Raw genomic sequence first — 22,963 nt, 5'->3', positions numbered from 1 at the left:
TCATTATCATTAGGCTCCAGGAAGACATGAGGAATGGTTCACATTGTACAGCGTGCTCTCCTCTGGTCCCCTGCTGAGGTCATTAAAGAGAGAGCAAAGCACTAAAAAGCACTCTAAAGCGAACACCGCCGCCAGCTCACAACACCCCCAACCCTCCACACCCCCGATAGACACACACTGAGCCTCTGATTAATTACAGTCATTATACTAATAATATACCAAAAAAAAAAAAAAAGAAAAAAAAGGAACGAATGAGGGTTTGTGTGTGCATGTGTGACTTGTTTGTACGTGTGGCCATAAAAAGGTTGAGGCTGGAGATAGAAGAGATGGAGCCTGTGTTGCTAAGCAATAGCCAGTTAGGACTTGATTGATACTGTAAATTGTATGCACCATCATATTGAGGGGGAATATAAAAAGTTACTTTATGCTGAAGCCATTATGTGCACGCTGGTTGCAGCAGAACCACACAGAGAAAAATTCACAGAGTACAAACAAAGTCAGACAAAGATGCTGTAAAATCACTGGCCAACCTTTTGACTTATGGGAGGCTATTCTTCTTCTGTTCTGCTGTCAAACTGCACAGTAATGGTGGCCTTCTGTGAGGCACTTAACAGTCCAGTTCTGGTACAAACGTTAAAATCTTCAGTGGGACGGATCCTCTGAGTGGGTTTATGTATGTGCATATGAATCTGAATAGAACAATTCAATATTACCATATATGGACATCAGTGGAATTGTGTAATTGTTTTACAAAAAAGTATGTTCTTGTATGATTACAAGTAAATGAACATTTACAGTACAGAATTCGCCATAGATTCATCACCCTTGAGATTTCAGTCTGTAAGGGCAAATACATTTGAATGCTTGAATCAGTTCTCAGATGTACGTCGCTTGGGATAAAAGCTAAACGAAATTTTAAATGCAATTGAAAATGCAAAAGAATGCACTTTTAATGTAGGTCACTATCAAGGGGGGGATATTTTCTGGTCACAGCTGATGGGGACAATAACGATGGTTCTTTTGTGTTGAGCGTCCCCATAAGCATAATAAAAGTCAGTCAATCTCCTGCCTGTGGACAGTACAAGGGGAGTGCTGCTGCCAGAGGAGGGCTGACTAAGATGACAGCATACATGGGAATAAATTGACTACATATTGAGGCACAACAGGGCCAACAACTACCTTTTGTCTTAGCATGCTAACATGCTATACAGTTTCAGTCGAATCAAATATCTAATCAAAGTTTAGAAAAAAAGATTTCATATAGTATGATGGAAATCTTATGGCTCCATTACTTGATCTTTCAGGTGCTTGGCAGCAGCACAACAAACTCTGAACACAACATTTATAGCACCAAATTGTAAACTTGTTTTGGCAAGTGTGTTGCCACAATGCCACAGGGGAACTGGCCAAGAGATCGGGAGCAGCAGAGATTATTTCTCACATTGTTGATGACCTGAAAAATGACGCAGACCAGTACAGAAAGATGGTGATGGAAACTATTGAGAAAATCATGTGCAAACAGTTGCTTATTTTAACATGCTGGAGACATGAAGTAACATTGGCATTCACTCATGTTTCTGTCCACCTGACTAATTTAAGTCCAGTATTCACTCTTAGCTCTGTTTTGGTCTCTGCCACGTATCTGACTCAGCAGCTGCTAAATGCTCCACTATGTTTAACAGCTAGTTACTAACTTACTGAGCAGACAGCAAACTGTGTTTTTAGAGAGCTTTTTCTCTGAAAACAGTTGCCTGGAATGGCTTGAAAACCAAAACAATGAGCTGAAAGATGCTGAGCATTTGAGTTAATTGGGAGGAAGTCTTTATAAACAGATATCTGAATCTATAGGCAAGATTGTCCTTTCTCCTCAACAGGCTCTTGCCATTTGCCAGGCCACTATTAAAAATACTATGACTTGGTAAAATAAAGGTAAAATAAAATAAAAAAATAAAATAGCTTTTCAAACATTTATCTGCATTCATATACAGATATAGAGATATCTTTCTTGTCGTTGTCACATCTGAAGTTGGTAACTGGAGTGTAAAAAAAATGACTGGTGCACAAAGGAGGAAGTCTTGGCTGGATATCTGTTATTTGGATTTCCTCTGGCACCAGGAGCTCCGAGCATTGGCTGTTGCCCCAAAGGACTAAATCATTGTCAGACGATAGCCAATGGATTCTGAGATTGAGGGAGGTGATAATTATCTGTTGGTTTATCATGACAAGCAACCTCTTTCTTATTACACTCTGACATTTGATCAATTGTTAATATAAAATATTGATTACTGTAGGATTCTGACTTTAAGGTTAGCTTTAAGGATTTCCATGTGAGTAAGTAAGTAAAACTTTATATAGAATTTTTCAAAGCAGGGTTACAACATCCAAAATAGATGATAAAAACATTTCAGTAAGCATTTAAATCAAAGAGAAGGAAACAATTTTAAAGAAAAAAGACAAATTGGAGCAAGAAAACATCAATTAATACCTGTTGAGATTGTACTATAACTATATCATGTTAGGAATCAATATGGGAAAGTATTGTGATATTAATTTCAGCCATAAAGCAGGACTTAACATGCACTATGAAACCTTGTCAAAATACATTCAGAGTTTTATTCAGTCTAGTTTGCAAGTCGCACACTGAGGTCAGTGGGGTGTTTTCATACTGTCTCCACTCATCTGTGCACCAGATGAAAGCATCAATCTCGGGCTTTACAAGACCTCATTTTAATCGAGCGTCTCCTACGGCAAGGATGAGTTCAGTAAGAGTTTTATCCATCCACACCGGATCCTTCAAGAATACAATCATCACCACCTCAGGAGCCTCTGACACAGTTTGGCTTCATTCATATTAATGAAGTTAAATTACCTGAGTGAGTGTGTGACTGTGGTACTGCATGTGTGTGTCTATTTTAGTTAGATATAGACCTCTTGGCTTAGTGTGCCCTTGAGCTCTTTGTCTCTGGAGGTGTGAACAAGTCATTATAGCCTGACTGTGCACAGACAATGACTCACAGCATGCATGCGCACACACACACACACACACACACACACACACACACACACACACACACACACACACACACACACACACACACACACACACACACACACACACACACACACACACAAACAAGCGCAAATTTGAATTAGTCCTCTGGGATGAAGTTGGTTTAAAAAGGAAAAAGCAGCTGAATAACTGCATAGCTCTTGTGCTGCTTCTATGTAGCCAAGCACAGGCTGGACTATAGTGTAGCAGCAGTTTTCCTCTACGCTGAGATTATTTTCATAGGTAACAATGTATTTGAAGAGACTTTACAAAGCAGCTTGACCTTTTAACTCCGTCTTTCTTGATTCATGTTTTTTAGGAAATGAGAAATGGGAGAAGTTGGGAAGTGTTTCTACATGTTAACAGGATAGTTTGGATTATTTGATGTAGAGTAGTATGATGTACTTATCTATAGTCATTGTATTATGTATGTACATTGTATTATATGTGGACAAGTGCTTGTCCAAGTTAAAGGGATAGTGAGGGGTAGTTAGGGCTATTGTATAAGGTACTTATCTATAATCAGTGTAGTAGCTACAGTGAATGGTGGCAGGCCCACAGGGGCACCAGCATGGAAGCTAAGCAAAGTACTGCCATGGTCAGGGTCAGCAGCAGAAGGCACTTTAGCCACATGAAAAAAGAATATTCTCACCTTTACCTTGCAGTCAGACAGCCTTTTCAAAAGGAAAACCACAGATATACAATGGGCGAAATCAGCTGAAGCTGAAATCAGAGAATTTACTTTTTACTCCAAAAACTGACAGATTAATCCATTATCAAAATATCTGGTGATTAATTTAATAATTTATTCAAAAAACAATTAATTGATTAATTGTTGCAGCTCTTGTCTAAAGAGGAAAGAAGTCCACATTTGGAGGAGGTGGGGTGGATGGATGGGTCAAACAAACACAGGAGACCAGGGTTTGTGTCCCATGTGAAACCAAAATTTTACTAAAAGTTGTAGTGTGTATAACAAAGCATGCATCACGTGGTTTCATCAAGTGACTTTTATCTTCCAAGTCACTTTCATGACGTCACATGATCTATGTTGTGTAACATAGGTACTGTAACCCAAAACATGGTCTTAGCTTATCTCTATGGTAGTTTTGCTGCCTAAACCTGCCAAAAGTGTGACTGTTTCACAACATTAATCACGTCATAAAAGCAGCTTTCTGACCACGTCGGATACAGCTGCTGAAGGGTGCTTCATCATGAGACGCTGAGGTGCAGTAATCGCAGTTTCAAGTTAGAAAAGGCTGTCTGACAGCAGAGTAAAATGGTAAAGATATTCTAAATATAGCGTACACTTTAACTGATTCAGATTGTTTTATGTGGACCTTTTTTAAGTGGCTAAAATACCTTTTGTAACCGATCCTGTCCACAGCAGTTCATAGCTTCTGTGCTGGTACTCCTTTCTTCTTTTTCAAAGTGGAGGCGTGCAGAGTGGCATTTACTGTAGGTAATACAACAGGGGTGGAAGTAACTAATTACAAATACTCAAATTACTGTAATGAAGTAGTTTTTTGGGGGTACTTTTACTTTTATTTTCAAGTCTGTACTTTTACTTGTATTTAAGTATTTATTTCACCATGTAATCTCCTTAATTACTTTCAAAATCATACAATTTGAATTAAATCCAAACCTTTCATCTGCATTTTTGTAGCCAATCAAGTGATCTGATCACAAACGAGCCAATGAAAACAAAGACATACAAGTGAGAAACAAATCAAAATGGTGTGGCAGCACGAGTTTTGGATGTTAATAATTATTAATTAATCAATTAATTGTCATTAAGAATTTACCTAATTAGAAATGTGTTCATTGATGTTTAACCAATAGTCCTGGAAGTAACTGCACCCTATTTGACATTGTTGATTAAGAAAACTTAATGTCAACATATTTTATTTTCCTAATTTTCTTTTTTCTGTTTTTTTTGGGGGGGTCATTTTTTACTTTTTTAAAGTCTGTATCTTCTAAGTTATTAATGATTAATCAGTTATTTGTGTTTTCAACTATTGGTTCAAGAAAACGCACAAAATCAACCTGGTTTGGAGAGGTGAATGTGATATCAACAGTTAAAAATAACTAATACTCTGAGTAGTTTTTGAGACAATTACATTGTACTTTTACTTAAGTATATTTATAACACCAGTACTTTTACTTGCAACTGTGTAATATTTTAGCAATGTAACAGTACTTCAGTACTCATACTTCAGTAATCATATTACCCTACATCAAATAATCCAAACTATCCTTTTAACACGGACAAGCAATTCCCAACTTTTGCCATTACTCATTACTAAGAACCATAAATCAAGAAAGACAGAGTTAAAAGGTGAAGCTGCTTTGTAAAGTCTCTTCAGATGCATTGTTACCTCTGAAAAAAACCTCAGCCAAGAGGAAAATTGCTGCGACACTATTATCCTGAGACATGCCAAGTGGCATTAACTGAAAGTAATACACTGACTATAAAATACCTCAAAGAACCGTACATCAAATAGTCCAAACTATCCCTTTAAAGTAGGTAAACATGGTAATACAGCTTGAGAACAGATATGAGAGAAAAGCTTTCCTCCATGAACTAATGCCCAAACATAATCTTTGGCAGGCAAAAGGCTCACTCCTGGCACAGAACAAACTCCATCTCGGCTGTAACACGCGTGCTGATAGCAGGTGAGCAGTATTTGATTAAGAGATCATCCAGGCACCTGTGTGAATACAAATGTACGACTAAGAGACTTCCTGTGTGACAGCTGTCGCAGATTCAATCTACGCTGTGTTCTCGCGCCCCGTAAATCTGACAGGCGGGACTTGAATAATCTCCGATCTCGGCTCAAGGGCACAGGGAGCTTCGGCTTTTTATTACACCTGAGAGTGTGTTTCCTCAAGTAGGGCAGGCTGGGATAGCACACACCGTCAATGTGTGTACGGGTATATGCACACATGTATGCATTAGTGTGTGTGTGTGGACATGGTGACCTTCTGTTCACATTATCGTGACATATTGTTCTTACTGCCGAATGCAATTGCAGTTTAAAATATAACGGTGACTCGTCATGACTACCTTTGTAGATTTATTGTGTAATATATTTTTAGTTAGTTACACAAAGGCAGACTTTGATTTGGGGTTACAGCAGTACATCTGTTTAACAGTATAGCATGATATGACAGCTGATGGTTATCATACCGTGTACATTAACCTATCTACAATATTGGATTCTTTTTACACATACTTCCATTTAAAAACGGGCCTCAATCACTAACATGTGTGTAGAAATGTTTGCACAAAATACCACCTCATTCATGAAACATGCGCACCGGCCAAGGTTGTTCTTCCCACAGTGCATTTGTTTGTGAATCAGAATCATTCTAAACTGACAGGCTCGTGCCCGTCGTATCTGCATGCTGCCACACCCACATTTCTCCATAAATACATTTTGCTATAGAAGTATTATGAAGAAAGCAGTGAAGAACAACACATTCAGACAGAAACAGGTGTTGCTGCGGGGGTATTTATTTTGTGCTTGGATTGTAACCACTGTGAAATAATGTTTTATTTCTCTGATTGACCAGTTTTCTACCAGCAAAGAGCGCTGCCTCGCCCCATTTAATCAGCACCATGGACACACAGCTGCACTGCCCTCGTCTGAGGAAGAATTCAGAAAAAGCACACTTTGCGACTCATAACAAAAAATTTTGGGCTGCAATAACCGAAGTGGTGCATGTTGTGTCCCTGGAGAAACAGACCGTGTCTCGGGTGAAAAAGAAATGGTTTGACATTAAAGTAAAACAGAGAAAACAACAGACCAGAAAAAAGAAAAGGAGACAGGTAGAGAACAAAGAGAACCTGATCTGTCAGCCCAAGATATCCACAACAGTTACTGAAAATATCAATGAGTGGGATATGAAATGACGGTGAAAGTGATGACATCCAGCAAGGACTTTCACCCAATGATAATTCTGTAATAGTGCATACCGATAAATGGCTATATTTTATGAGGCTGTTATCGTACTGTGCAAATCACATACCACTGTAACCCTACTTTGACTGTGGCATAGATCAAACTAACAGACTTCAGACAAATGTCTACATTTATGTTGCACAAAGCGGTCTTGTTCTTGACAATCTTATGTAGGGCTGATTTGCCATGAATTCTGGGTAAATTAAGACTTATTAAGACTTGTGATGCTGTAGCTCAGTACTTTTTAACTTGTCAGTCAAGCTCAGGACAGTTTCCTATTATACATACAGTTGCATTTAAATTGAACCTCAAACTAGGAGTCACGTTTTCCATTTTTTTTTTCATTTCATGCCCCTGGTGTCACTGACTGTTAACATGACCGGCTCTTAGTTCTCAGTTAGCCTGGTGGTAGGCACCAGTGTATATGATTTAGCGCCATCTAGCACTAAGCTTGCAGATTGCAAACACCTCGTCTCACTCTCGACTTTCTGGTGTGTAGGAGGAACTAAAGTGTCCATGAAACAACCCAGACCAACCCAGAATGCATGCACTAGGGTTTGGCATATCACAAAACGTAAGTGGACGATGATATAGTTGGGTTGGGGTGTCCGTTTTTGTAGTAACAATACTTCCCAGTGTCGCTTTGAGGGCAACTTTCTACTGTCTCCAGCCGAGAAAACACTGACTTCCATCACCAGTGACAAGAAGCAGAAAGATCAACTCTCATGGCATCTACTTTTCACAACTAAGCGGGTCTATTACATGCTTTGGCAGGATACTAGGTTGCATTTCCTGTGCGTTAAATCCGCTTGAGAAAACAATTATCAGCCTACCAGCCTCTAGATATGACTGACGTCTATTCAAATTACTGTGTCAACTCTGTGTGAGGTACATGCACTCATCCAGAGTGCATTACGTCCTGACTGATTCCAATCAGGACGAGACGCTCAGGGTTTTAACAGTTTTTGTTATGGTTAGAAGGGGACACGTGGATTAATTGCTCGACAGCCTGTCCTTCCTTAATGAATTCCTTGTACTTTGCTCTTTCGGCCTCTTAAGGAAAATGGTTACTTGGCAGCACATAAATTTGGCAGCCGGTCCCCGAGCTCCTGAGCAACTAATAAAATTATTTTCTTTAGACCTGTGAGCTATGGGCCATTAAGGAGAACATGATGTGGGATTGCTAAATTTTCAGGTTGACTGTGCTCAAAGTATCGCATTGGGAATACAATTATGAGCAGGTAAATGTTCTTAAAGTCACAGAGCAGCAGTACAGAAGGTAAAGTTTTCACACAGCTGTGGAGCATCTCAACACTGGTACATGTGTTGATTTTTGCATTAAATGATAATGAGCATATTGCTGTAGCCTGAGGTAAAGATAATTTAGTCTTTCATCTCTCCTGAGCTGTTAATGCACTTTTCCTCCTTTTTCATTTTGGCATTTTTTTTTTATGATGTAACTATGTGGCTCTTAAGTGCAACGCTTTGAAACATTTTAACCCCCCGAGCTGGTCCATCTCAACCGAACTACAGTCTGCAAGCAGCTGGAAAACAACCCGACAGCTACCACCTGTCTGAAACTACTTGAATGTCTGCTCTGAATCTTGGCCTCCTCATTCACGACCTTACTGTGGAAACATTGAGCAGCGTACGTGGAGTGGAGTTACAAGTGGAAGACACCATGTCACATCTGTTCTGCATTATACATCACTTATAGGCTCTTTTATGTAAAACTGAAATGATTAGGTGATTCATATTTAAATTGATCAACAGAACATGAATGTCATGCAACATTTTTGACATTTGATTGATCTTCTCTGTGGCTCATGCCCTCTACAAATGGTTGCAAATTAAATCTCACTAGAGAATGAAAGGCATAGTTTTAAATATTTGAAGTGGGGTTTTCGATAGTCAGTGTATTACCTGCACTAGATGGTGATCAGCATTCCCCCAAGCTGGAGAAGCAGCAGGAGTACCAGTTCAGTATGTAGACCAGCAACCCCTGTGTTTGACCAATTTTGCCAAAGAAGTCTGGTGGCTTTGGAAAGTGATATTTGGCTTACATAACAGCAGTTTCCCATCTGAAAAGGCTGCCAGACAGTGAGAGAAGTGGTGAAAATATTCTGAGTAGAGTGTACACTTAAACAGAATTTTTAGGTGGGTCTCTTTTTAGGTGGTCAAAATACATTTTGTTGGAGATGTACCGACTGCCATTTACTTTAGGTAAATAACACCGACTACAGATAAGCATCTCATACAAGACCACTTCAAAAAACTCAAATTATCTCTTTAATGGGATAAGTAAAAAATGTTTTCTTGTTTAAGTCATTTAAAGAATTATCAAACAATTGAACTGATTAAGCTTCTTGATTGCAAAGACAGTACATCCACTTGTCTTATCTAATTGTAAATTGGATTTTGGAAAGTCGGTTTGATAAAACAAGCAGTCACCTCGGGCACTGAGAAATTACAATGGATAGTTCCCCTGTTTTCTCGTTTCTCATTTTATTTACCAAATGAATCATAAATTAGTTCAGAAAATATTCATTCAGTTAATAGCCCTTAATGACAGAAGACATTTTTAGGAAACAGACGTAGTACGGGTGTAGATAATAAATTCGATGATGGCTACATTCCATTTAGCTGCTTCAGTTTCAGGGTCTTGGCAATGTGCATGCTGGCTCACTGACATTGAAGTGTAATATTCTTCTTTTTGCTCTCATTCTGAAAAAGACCATATTTTTTATGAAGTGAGTTTACATTGGTAATGAAAGTGAATATTCCTCTTTACATGCAGCTGTGCAGCTGTGATAGACATAATGACATAGTAGGGAAGACCAGGGAAAAATATTACGTTTTTTACATTTTCCTTCATAACTCACCGACTACTTGAAATACACAAGTCCTCTTCCGATATAAGAAACATCACTTATAAGGATAAATGCACAAATTTAATGCACACACTAAATGACTGTAACAGCTATCAACACTGAAAAAGTAAGTTATTATCACTGTCTTAAATAAAAGCACACCTCAAAGTTAGCACACTACTGCTGTAGTCTAATTATCTTAATTAAGATAAATTGAGTTTAAGTAATTTTACATTTAAAGTTAGTGAAATTTGTTTGTTGTTCTAACAGAAAATGTCAAAATCATGTATGCTAGCTAGAAACGCCTATATTAACATGGTTTGTTCATGTTCATTTTTAAGCAATAACCTCGATGTAAAATTGATGTAAGTTTAAATTTGTCATCATGTAAACTGTAAACAACAGAAGAAAAATACTGCACATCCAATTACTGAATTACATCTGCTGAGGTGAAATGACCCTGCTCCTTTTTCACAGGCGTGGAGAGCATACTGAGCATGTGCAGAGTAAGTCATCACTCTAGCTTGTCTCTGATTTGAGGAATTAAGTATGTTACAATTGCCCACAGTCTCTCCTACATCCTATGACTCTTATCCAAAAACCTGCCGTCAAAATATTTCAATATATAAGTCAGTGTGTCTCCTCTTGCAATGGACTTTTCCTTTGTGCATACATCTCTGCACCAGTCTTGAATATCATATAATAACATGTCATAACCGGAAAATGCTACATACAAAATTAGGCCTAACAAGGAATATTCAAACAGAATATGCCATTTTGGATAAATAGTGTAAAATTAGTGTGCGTGTAAGTGTAGTCAATGTCACTATCATGACTTAGTGGGACACTTGCCATCATTAATGTTTTTAGTAACACCTGTGTTTTTCCCACAAGTCAAATTGTCTGTTATCAATAATTAAGGCTGCTAGTTGGAGCCTTAACTTAATGTATTTAAATAAATATTAATAAAATGATTTGAATTGCAAAACACCCTGCTTATATAAATAATTGATTCTGATAATGAATCAGTACATAAAGATGGTAATATATGAGATTCATTAACATTATAAATTATTCATTTACCCACAGATGTGCTAAGCAGGCAAAAACATCTCCATCAGCACGTAGCCTCTTATGTACACAGGTGCACACCTCCACACCTGGAGCTGCCATGTGCAGCCAACCAGTGAACAGCTCCACTAAAAGCAATCAAGAAGAAGAAGTACTTCTGCAGTCCAATCTGAACATCACAAGACCACCGCTGTGATTTTTTACACTGCAAGTAGATTAAAATAAATGTTATGCCCTTTGGGCTGCGATTTCCTGCCTGTGATCAAGTCACAGAGAAAAATGAGAATCAGAGAAAAGAAGAAAACCCTGAAGAAAATGGATTTATGTTGTCTGATTTGGCAAATTATTATCTTATAAAAGATGATCCTGCATGATTTGCACCAGTAGCTTTAATTAAATTCAATTTCCATGCATGACAAAAAAAAACTACAACGCAATAATTCACAGTGCATTTTAAGATCAAATAAGGATTTACTTTTCTTCCATAGGAATTTCAAATTTAAATGCAAATGCTGCCACATGCTGAGACACAGAAGAAGATGATGCACAGTGCAGAGGGGACACAGATTTCAATCAACTGACAGACAACAGAGAAACACTGCAACACACTGCAAAGTAGCCTGTATTTGAACAAGTTTCTCAAAAAAACATCTCTCAAACAAGAGGGACATTTCCTTTTAAAGTAAGTGAAACTGACCACCAGAAACACCTGCATTAACCAGCTGTTCAAACTGTCATCTTAGCAACATAAACTCCTCCTTTAATCATCAGATCGTCTCCTCATACTCACATCTCTGGTTGCGACGCCTTCCTTTGTACATGGTCATGACGAGCGGGGAAACACAGCTTATGATAACTCTGCTTTGCTTCCTTTCCTCTCTGCCCAAAAATAGACAGAGTGCCGGAGCACCTCCAGCTCCTCTCAGACTCACACAGCCCAGCCGCTTCAGACCATACCATTTGTCAAAGTATTCCAGGGGGAACTCTCGCCTCAATTACTCCACTCTGCTCCAAATGCAGGAACACAGGCTGAACTAAAAATCCCCTTTTTGCCTCAGTGTCTCCGCAAATTAGGCATTGAGAAATGACAAGAAGTTTAATTATTATGATCCTTTATGGACGATAGTTTCAGACTGTTTGACTGCCAAAAAGTCTCTCCATCTCTTCTCTTACCTGTCTGTTACCAAAGAGAAGTAATCAATTTAAAGTACATTTAAAGCACCAGAGGCGGAAAAACCTAAGATAGATGTTAAAGAAAATAGAAATAATAATAAAACTATCTAGCTAAAAAAGCCAGGATTTAAGCGCACAAGTCCCCCTCCAATGCCTGCACTAAACCCCCAGAAAAAAAATCAAAAAGCGTTGTTTTAATTAACATAAATTTGTTCAGTTTGGTCAATGATTATTGATTAATCTGCAGATTAATTTCACAACATAAAATGTCACCAGTAAGGCTACAACTAAGGATTATTTTCATTAACAAGTAATGTATTGATCATTTTCGTGATTAATCAATTAGTTGTTTAGTCTATAAAATGGTGAAAAATGACCAAGGTCTCACCCTCAAAGGCCTTGTTTTGTCCAAAAAAATAAAGACATTCCATTTATTGTCATAGAGGATAAAAGGAACTAGATTAATCTATTAACAAAACTAGTTGCAAATTAATTTGGTAGTTGAGAACTAATTGATTAATTGACCAGTTGTTGCAGCTTTAGTCAGCAAATAGTGAAAAATGCCTATAAAAGCTGGGTCATGGAAATGTCTTCAAATATCTTGTTTTGTGATTAATTCTTGATTAATTTTGATTAATTTTTCAGTAGATTGACTGAGCAATGAATCGACTTATCCTTTCAGTTTTAATCATGTATGATTTTAAAATGTAATATGACTCACTGATTTTTTTTTCACTACTTATGAGCAGCACAACAAGCTGAAAACTTCAAAATATTATCTACTTACAAAGTTGACATGCAAAAAGTCTTGGCAAACAGCTATTTAACTCTCCTTTTAACTCTGTTTTGGTCTCCATCAACTCCTGAAGAAAATATTCATCTCTTTAGTCGTCTGACTCACTGGATGACCGTGGGTTTCCCATTCTGCTCTATGCGTGTTACTGTTTTCCAAATTCCCATTGCTGTGTGAAACAACCACAATAACCTCTGAGCTAGAAACCTAAATGACGAAAATGGCAAATTATCCCTGGTCACTAACAGCACAAACGTAAACAAGCAGCTGTTACTTTTACTTTTGGAGGAATTTAGCTATTTTAACGCCAGAGTCGACTCCAAACATGCAAATGTTCCACCAAAACGAGTCCCAGCCTGACGCCGTTTTACAGGAGCACCATCACTGCGTCCTGGGCTTAGGACCGCTCCGGACGGTTTTGCTTGGTTTAAAAGAAATACAAAAAAGCCAGACCATTACTTTTCCCTATAAAACATATCTGTGGTGGGCCTGAAAACAAAAACATATAAACAACTAAAAACACTTGACAGAGCTGAAGGGAAAGTTGAGTGATGAATTCTTGTGGGTTAGTCACTAAGAGCAATCTATATAATATGACAATATAGTTTAATACAGCTTTAAACAACAGTAGAGATGTGAATATATAATGTGTTTTAATGGATTCACAGGTCACATTAATGTAAGTGCACATATACATTCTCTTACACATACATTTTTACACCCACGTATAGTTCAGTGCATACCTGATCATGTATAATACACTCTAAGAAACACTGATATTCACATGCACACAGTCTGCTTTGTTTATTATGCTGTTTCTTACCATAAATCTGTTTTGTCCTTTTGTTTATTCAGTTTGTTGACACATGTAAACATTGCAAAATGCATTTCTTTTTTTTTAATCTGTGTTGTCCCTTTTAAACTATTTCAAAAGCATTTTTCTTTATGTGGAAAGATGCTTCTCTGAATCCAACAAGGCTTTATTGGCAAGTTCTGATCAAAAACACACATAAACAAAGTGAAGGGAATTAATAAATAATTAATTAATTAATTAAAAACAAGGAAGTACTTGTTGATAATAACACATCATTAAAGTGAATCATAAAAGATAAAATGGAGATTCTGTGTATTAAATATTAGAAAATCAAGAAAAATAAGTCCCACACTGAAGCATGCCTTGCTTCTCTGTTAAACAGACTGAAACACACAATTCAGCTGCAATTCAACACACATTTGCAGCAAATTAACAAAAACAACCTAATCAAAAGAGTCATAAGTGAATGACACACATGGCAAATCAGCCTCCTGTTGCCTCTGTCTCCCATTCATCTCTGTGTTGTTTTAAATTTAATTTAAAGTGGATGGGCTGTGGACTTTAGAGACAGCCTGAGAAAGCAGTGCGCCGAGGGGGGGGGGGGCGAAGCTGCCTACTGATTCTCCAGCTGTTGCAGCATTTGGGCTCCTGTTCTAGATGAAGCCTTGTAATTGTAATATCTAATTACACTGACACGGGGTTTGCAGCTGTCTCGCGCACAGCTTGACGTCTTAATAGTCCCCCAGCGTCTTTGTTCTCGATAAGAGACGACAAGAAACTAAAAGCTTCAAGAGAGATACAGGCCGAGTGTGACAGATTCATTGTTTCAAGGCGAGTCGCAGGAATCAAACGCCAGTGTCCTCCACTATTGTCTCACTTTGACGTCTTTGGAGAAATATTAAAAAGACATCTGTAATTATTTGATGTGGGGAGTGAAAATGAACTAAACTATGCTCTGTGTGCTTCTTCTACTCTTGGGGTTTTATTCAAGAGGGTTATTCCAAGCTCCACACTCCTCATCCTCATCTTAACCGCCACCATGAGAGGCAGCAGTAGCATAATCATTGCCATATTTTAATATAAAAAATCCATTTGTCATGCTGTTTAACACCACCGTGGAAACAGCAAAGACAGCCACTAAAAAGGCCACTTTTCACGGCCTAAAATGACTCATAAACAGAGTAAATGTGGTTGAATATTCTGCTCAGGATGCAGACTGTCCCTGCATGAGTTTGACTGCTGAGGATACAAATGAATCATACATGCTGAGGGACAAAATAAGATGTCCCAGTTTTGGTGTCCTCACTGCTTTTCTCTCAGCACCATCTAGTGTTCATGTGGATGGAAATTCATGAATGTAGAAAAACTGACTGGCAGCCAAATTTATATCTAATGATTAATTTATAATGATCAAATGAGCATTAACTATTCAAATGAATAAAACAGGAGCCATTTTTGATTATATTTAATTTTTGTATTGATCTTATGTCCTTATGTCAGAGGTTCTGACACGCAAGATTTATATATTTATTAAGAGTTATAAATTGTTACATTATAACATAAACTGTTAACTATTTTAGATATAAAAAATCAAATATTATTCTTTGAACTTTGAAGTCTTTTGTGAGAAAAAGTTTTTACATTGTAATAATTTCAATAAATGGCACTTTTAACTTTACACAACCTCCTATTTTAGAACCACTGCTTGTTTTTTTTTTTTTTAAATACAATTGCATATTGTATGTGAATATACTGGATTTTGTGCATTTATTAGTGTAAGGAAGAAAAAAAATTAAATATACAGAAAAAGAAACCCACAAACAAACAAACAAACAAAAAGAGATGTCACCGATATGACCGTAGATAACACTGTGCTACCAACAGAGGAGGGACGTAACAAAGTACAAATACTTCATTACTCCATTCAAGTAGAGTTTTCAAGTATCTGTGCTTTGTACTTTTTACTTCCCACATTTTAACACAAATATTTGTAATTTGTACTAATTACAATTTCAAAATAGGCTCATTACTTTAATTGTAATGCATTTCAGGAAAATTATTGAGTACTTTGACTTTGCATCATTGCACGCTGCAATGATGCAACGCTGTAACATCAGGAGTGATTAAACTGGATGGGACAATAACACAGAGAAAAGATAACTCTTCAGTGTATCCCTCAGTGTATATCACACACGACATACGTAATGAAACGAAAAATGCCATAAATGGCGCAACAAGACAAAAGAGACAAAAGGGAGACTCAGCCATGGTGAGGTTCAGATAGATTTGCAAAGCAACAGCAGGTAGAAATGTCCTTCAGAGGGCAACTTTTTTCTTTTAGATCTTGTGTAAATTTGAGAGCCTGAACTTTTGCACTTTTAATTGAAGTTGAATCAGAACTTCTAATTTCTTTTTACACAAGTATCTGTACTTCTAGCTGAGTAAAGAATGTGTGTCATTTTGCCACTGCTGGTTATCAATCACCATTCATGAGTTTATCTTATTGATAAAATCTATAAAGTGCTGCCATATCAACATATTCACCTTTCCTCTCAGGGAATATTTAATTTGTTTTAACTCTAAGTGCTTCATCACATCTGTCAGCTAAGTTAGGTTGGTTGTTGACTTTTTCTGTCACCAATTTCAGAAAATCAGTCTTCGTATTAAGAATGTCACATCACATATTATATTATAATGTTTATTTGTCATAACTTCTTTCACTCCAGACACTGGCCATCAAAACAGGCCGCTACAAAAAAAAACATGGCTTCACAAAGAGAAGCACTTCTCCCAGCTGTGTAAGGAAGACAAAGTGGAGACAGAGCTGCATTTTCTAGCAGAATGCACAAAACTGCAGCCAGCCTGAACAAAGTGTTTTCCAAGATTCAAACACAAACATCCTGAATTTGACCACATAAACAACATAAACAAATTACCAAACCTGTTAGGAGAGGTGCAGAAGCAGAGTGTGTATTCACCTGCCACACTTTTCATTAATATGGTTTATTATTATTAGCCCTTTATTTTCATGTTGTAGTTGATATCAGGTTTATTCAGCTTACTGTTCTTGTTTTGTATTACAAAATATTGTTGCATTGGTTGCATTATTTTTTGTAATGTTTTATCTTTGCTTTGGCAATACTACATATTTCATTATGCTAATACAGCATCATTGAATTGAATTATATATACATATAAACTTCAACAAACAACGCTAAAGTTAGAGCCATCTCTTCTCTTCCTGTTTTTTTAGACTGAGGTTTTGTTAGACAGACCTGCAAACAGATGCTTCACTATCTCATGAAACAGACACTTTTCCCAGCAGCTGTCTCAAACTCAGAAGTACTTTCATTTCTCAAACTTCACCACCAATTTTCTACGAATCAATCTTGGAACAGATCATATTTATGTGACCTACAGCTCTGAATATCATGAATAATAAAGACCTCAGAATACCTTGGATGGACTCCAGTGTTCTGCAGTGTGCTTTTCAACCACAGAGAGACGCTCAAAGACCAGACAGCAGTCACACATGAAAGCTCTCACACACACTAAGATGATGATATGATCACAGCGGGCTCTGATTATGAAAAATGAACCTTAAAATAGAGATACATCATCTATGTCCGGATTTCATCCACAAAATCATAAAGTAGAAATGCTGAGTTAGTGAAACAGGAAAGAAACCCTCCTCCCCTGCGTGCTCTTCATCACCAGCAGACATCTTCATCAGGATCTAAGTAGCTGCTGTCTGAGACCAGCATGATTGAATATCACTTTTATTTGCATGAGCTACTTAAAGTCGGCAATCCGTTCGTGTCTAAAAGAATTAAATTGAGTAAAGCTTCAGTATCTCGTGGCTATTAAATCTACTGAAGCGTGGGCCATTGTGGTCACTCAGTGGGCTGAGCAGCGTGCTGTGTACTCAGGACTTTACAGGTCTGATTCTGACCCTCCTGTCACATGTCCTATACCTTTATACAGCTGTCCCTCAGGTCTGTGTGTAATTTAATAAAAGAGGAATCAAGAATTCATATATCGCACAGACTGCACCCACCTCTGGCAATATGGCTCCAGAGCCTAATCAAATATAAAGTTCATGTTTAAAAGATAAGGCGTCAGGGTTAAATTTCAGCGAGGCGGCAGGATAAAGGAAGAAAAGATGATTTCCAGAGCAGAGGGAGATAATACAGTCGACACGTCTGGAATACCTCTGACACTTATGGTGCATTGTAATATACTGAATTTATTGTGTGTGGAGCTGGTGGAGCTGCAATATGCTACGATATGCAAAGGATTTCTTCACTCTAGCTGCCTGTGAAGCCATTTTCACAGTGACTTTAGCTCCGACTGCCTCTGATAAGGAGACACATGTTCACCTGAGAAGTCCTTTTCTTTTCTCTCGGGAAACCGTGTGGCTGTCGAGTTTCCCAGATAATAAAACTGTTGTGGTTCATCAGTGTGCATAACAATGAGAAGAGAGTCTTTAAGTGGATGCATCGATGCAGGCAGGACAAGACAGACAGAACATGTGAATTTGTGTTGATGGCAGTGTGAACATTTCTGTTGTGTGGAAACATAAAACATGAGTTTTGTTTTTCTTGCCCATGATCAGGTCCTTCGAGTGAATCAATTATACTATCATAACCCCAATTTCTGGCCATCACTTATAATTTAACACCAGATTTGGTGAGTAACAGATTACATGAAACAGGCTTATGTAATCTGGATACAAAAAAATAAGTAAATAAATAGTTTGATTTCAGAAACAGGTCCTGTTCTTTGATACCACTGGTCTCTGCCATGTTTTTTAACTGGTTCTTGGTTGTGGTGATCTGCACATAAACACATCCGCACATTGTTTGCACATTGTTAGATACTGCATATCACACTGCACTGAGATCTGTGGCAAACTGTAAAGCCCTCGCTAATCGTATGCTTTACTCCGGGGTTGGTTGGCCATGTCTGATGGCTCAGGCGCTGGTACTTAATTTACAAAAGCCATTCAGGGTAAACTCCCATCACACATTTGCACTTAGATTGCACAGAGACCTGACTGTAGTTATCATCCGAGATCACAAGATATGGTCTTATTGTCTGTTCCAAGTGTACAGACGGCCTGGGGAAAAAGCTGTAATGTGCTCTGCTCCCCTCACTTGGAATAGCCTACAAAAAACTAAAGGAATTCATCTCATTCTCATTCATTTCAAAGCACTTTCAAGTAAAATGGTGAATGATCAGTTGGTACTTATCACTGTGTGTGGGCATTTTGATGAATTCAAAACATTAATGTGCATCTTTTATGTTTTATTGTGATTATTGTTGTTGATTGTGACCTTTTTTTATGGTATAATATTGTTCATTTCAAAAGACTGATACCACTCTCATGTCAAAATATTTAGATGAAGCCAGGAGGCGGTTAGTTCAGCTTAGCATAAAGACTGGAGACAGGGGGAAACAATTAGCCTGACTCTATCCAATGTTTCAAGCTTTCCTCCACTCAAAATGTGTTTTTCTTATGTTTATGTCTCTAAAATCTTAACTATACTGACTTGCATCTGCATAGTTTGTCATTAGAGATGTGTTTTCATGTTCCTCTACTGAAGGAGGACATGTCTGTGCACTTCACTAAAAGCTAAGAGTCAAACGCACCTCAGACAAGCTACATTTGGTTTTTAACCAATTTCAAAACCAATCGTTGTGAAATATGATTAATGCAGGCAAAGAAACCTAAATCCTCCAGCACAGATCTTGATATCTGGGAACACTGCAACAAAATCAGACAGGGCTGACAGGTTGTAAACAAAGGTCCTCAACTATCATCTGACATTGCCATCTTTGAAGAAGTATTTTAAAAACAACTATTTGCTATTAGTGAAAAATATTACAACAGAAGAACTAAAATGTTCTCTACTGTATGCGCTTGTGCTTTTGAGTTTTATTCCAGTCTCATTTTGAGACAGACCTGGCTTCTCTTCCCCATCAGAAGGTTTTAAACAAGCCAACAGTTCAGTCAGATTATCTAAACCACTTTGTCTGGTGGAAAACCCTGAAGTTACCATGCCAGAAATGTGAGTAATAATGCCTCATTGAAGAGGAAAATTGTGTGAGCAAAATCCCTGAGCTGTGATGGATGTTTACAACGACCAGTTTGCGAGATAATTTAACTGTTGGCCTTCATTTTTTCCTCCTGGTTTATATTGAGGTTTGTATAAAACCTGTCTGATTGTGTGTCTGTTTGTACTTTTGGTCTGTTTTCACTAATGTTTCCAGGTAGCTAGATACAAGGCCAGGTACAGGTTATTCTTAACTATAATAGAAATCATTGCCAAAACTACCAAAATAACAGCAAAGTTGGCTCAGGCCAGAGGCAAAGGCACAGAGTGTCAGTCATAAAGTTCTACAATAATACAATAATAGCTCTTGAGTCTCATAATTATACAGCAAATCACTGTGAACACAACTCAGCCCTGCAGTTTTACCTCTCCCATATGTAATTTCACACACCAAAAATGCATGAAACCGGGCAAACACGGAGTGGAATTACAGATGTGACCCCGCAGCACTCTTATTCATATTTAATGAGAGAGCAGGACTTGTGGAGGACTTTTATTTTCCATGGAGAAGGCTGTGAACTAATCAATAAGTAATATAAGGAAGATTTACAGGGATCCACTGAATGCCTCTGAGGACTGCTGCATGGGCTCTGAATGTTTCCTGTCTGTCTGTCTGTCTGTCTGTCTGTCTGTCTGTTGTTCAAGCTCCCCTCGTGTCCTTGGATTCTGAATCTTAGCATCTTCACAGTGGCTTCAGTAAACTTCTCCTTTTCAGAATCATATTTATGGAATATAAAAAGGTTTTTGGTAGAACCCCCTGGGTGGGTTCTTGTTGTCAATGTTAGAGGGTGGAAAGAGGGTTCAGAGAGGGTCCTGGGTGGAATCATTACATCATAGGTTCTCTGTAGAACCTCTCATAGGGAGTTCTGAGTGGAATCTTTCACAGATGGTTCTAGGTGAAACCCTTTATGTTGGGTTCTAGGTGGAATTCTCTGAAAGGAACCTTTACAAAAGGTTTCCATTCCATTCAGGTCAAACAGAGTCAGGGTACTGCTGTTGTGGATGTTGGCTCACTGTGAAGGCTCTGCTCAACTAAATGGAACAGAGCCTTAATTAGTATCATTGGTAACATCTGTGTTTACTCTGCTATTGCATGCCAATATGGCTGCCATGAAAGATCAAATTTAGTATTTGGAAACAAAATCCACAGGCCACTGCTACATTAAACTAATCTGACTCCGGGAGCCGCCACCCGGTAGATGTGTTGCCAGCTTGGTACTCATCTTCCATATCATTATTCAAAAATGTGTTCAGTTTTACTGAGCTGCTGCAGTCATGACAGCGTCATTTGAGAGCCCAGTATATAAATCAGCCAACAGATTTAAAAATGATGATAAAATGAGGGGAACAGCACGGTATTTTTGGGATCAATCTAATCAAAATTGATATTCAGCAGGGAGATGCCATCCCTCTTGTTAGCAAAATGACTCAAAATGTATCCCCCTTGTTAATTTTACACTACAGCAAAGTCGAACACCAACATACTGTTGAAATTTTAAAATGGCAAGTCAAAATTCCAACTTTCCAGTTCAAACTGAACGCATCATGAGGACTGCAAGGAGATGAAGAGGGAGACGAGACAGAGAAGACAGGGGAATATGATGTAGATCTTTCTGTCCTTTTCCCACTGTAACACAAACTCCAGTCTGCAGTGTAGTTCACACACTTAATGCTGCATCTTATATCACCTCAACATTTCTGTCCGTATTCACATGCTCCCTCTCTCTCTGCTGTGATCACACTTTATTTTAATCAGCTGACGGCTTGAGCGCAGTTATTCAGGAGTGAATATCCTTCATGTTCACCGTTCACAAAAATGTGAGCATGTTCAATGAATGCCATACTTTTAGCGCGTTGATGCACAGCAACAGTTACAACCTTAGCTTTTACAATTGAGACTTTAATACCCTGCAGTTGTAACATCAGACAGCGTCCAATACATCTGTTCAGTGGTTATATATGATAGTAGACTCGTAGGTCATTTGATTGAAAATATTACACATGAAAGTAAAACAATCTGAGTGTCAAAGTTACATTTGTGGTGACTATCGAGGAATCCCCAGAGGCACCTCTGCAACAAAATTTTTAGCAGAGGCATGACTATAGTTTTTACTACACAGTTAGGGTCAGAGCCAAACCCCCTGACAAAAATGAACAAATCAGTGATTGCAGATATTGAAGAACAACTTTTATATCCTGTCATATCATTACCAGCTGGGGACTGAGTGATATTACACTACCACCAGGACAAAACATTGAAAATGTAGAAAAGAGGTCTGTTAAAGTGTCCAGGGGTTTTAAATCAGCTCTCTGTCTTCCCCTTGTACACAGTAAGTGCAGTGTAGTGTCCAGTTTTTGAAGTGTACAGTTTTTGTGAAAAAAATATTCCCAAAGTAATTTGCAGGTTGTTATTAGAATAAAATTCACACCTGAACATTACATTACCTAGTGATTGTCCGGCGATGACCCTGGCGTTCTCCCCAGCCACAGCTGCCCTGGCGTTCCTCTCGCTGGCGTATTGGACGAAGGCGTAGCCCTTGTGCACCGAGCAGCCCACAATCTTGCCGTATTTGGCGAAGATGGCCTCGATGTCGGCCTTGGTTACCACGGCCGTGTTGAGGTTGCCGATGAAGACGCGGGAGTTGAGGGAGCGCGGGTCATTCTTGTTGGTCACGTTGCTGGTCTGGGTCTTCCCAGTCATCCTAGTCCTGCAGCACTGCCTGCTGGGAGACACAGTTGCACACTGCTCAGAAAGCCGGGAAGGTTAGAGTGTGAGGTTACACACACAGAAAGCTAAACAGTGAGCACCAGTGGGATGTAAACACCGGTCAGAGCTGAGAGCATGTGTGGTAGATAATTGAGAGAGAAATTCCATGTTTTTTTTATAAATCCATTGTAAACCCCAGTGGAGGGTCAAAATAAACAAAAATGCTTTCTTTTGCTCTAAAAAGGAGACTGAAGATTTTTACCAAACAGGTTCAATGTACTGGACACAGCAAAGTTTTTGGGATCATATTTGCTTATAAGTGAACTGAAAACTAAAAAACATACAGCTATAGATTTCAGCTGCAATAATGATAATAATAATGTGTAAAAATATTAATCATTCAATCAA

General features: G+C 38.2%; 1 protein-coding gene across 4 annotated transcripts in view; it reads right to left on the bottom strand.

Annotated features, from left to right (window-relative positions):
- ralyla (RALY RNA binding protein like a) overlaps positions 1 to 22,963 on the bottom strand; it is a 65,393-nt gene that overhangs the window by 19,345 nt on the left and 23,085 nt on the right. For 3 of the 4 annotated variants that reach the window (XM_084733056.1, XM_084733059.1, XM_084733058.1), the window contains exon 2: positions 22,294 to 22,568. In XM_084733056.1, the coding sequence (XP_084589182.1) occupies positions 22,294 to 22,549 (256 nt within the window). In that variant the 5' untranslated portion in view covers positions 22,550 to 22,568. Of the gene's footprint in view, positions 1 to 22,293; positions 22,572 to 22,963 lie in introns of all 4 variants that reach the window. The other variant, XM_084733057.1, reaches the window with a different exon arrangement.

This window comes from Lutjanus erythropterus, chromosome 12, assembly GCF_056507025.1.
Source record: "Lutjanus erythropterus isolate fLutEry1 chromosome 12, fLutEry1.hap2, whole genome shotgun sequence".
NCBI lineage: Eukaryota > Metazoa > Chordata > Actinopteri > Lutjaniformes > Lutjanidae > Lutjanus > Lutjanus erythropterus.
The sequence above is the reverse complement of the archived record's forward strand: the minus strand, read 5'-3'. Positions and strand labels throughout refer to the sequence as shown.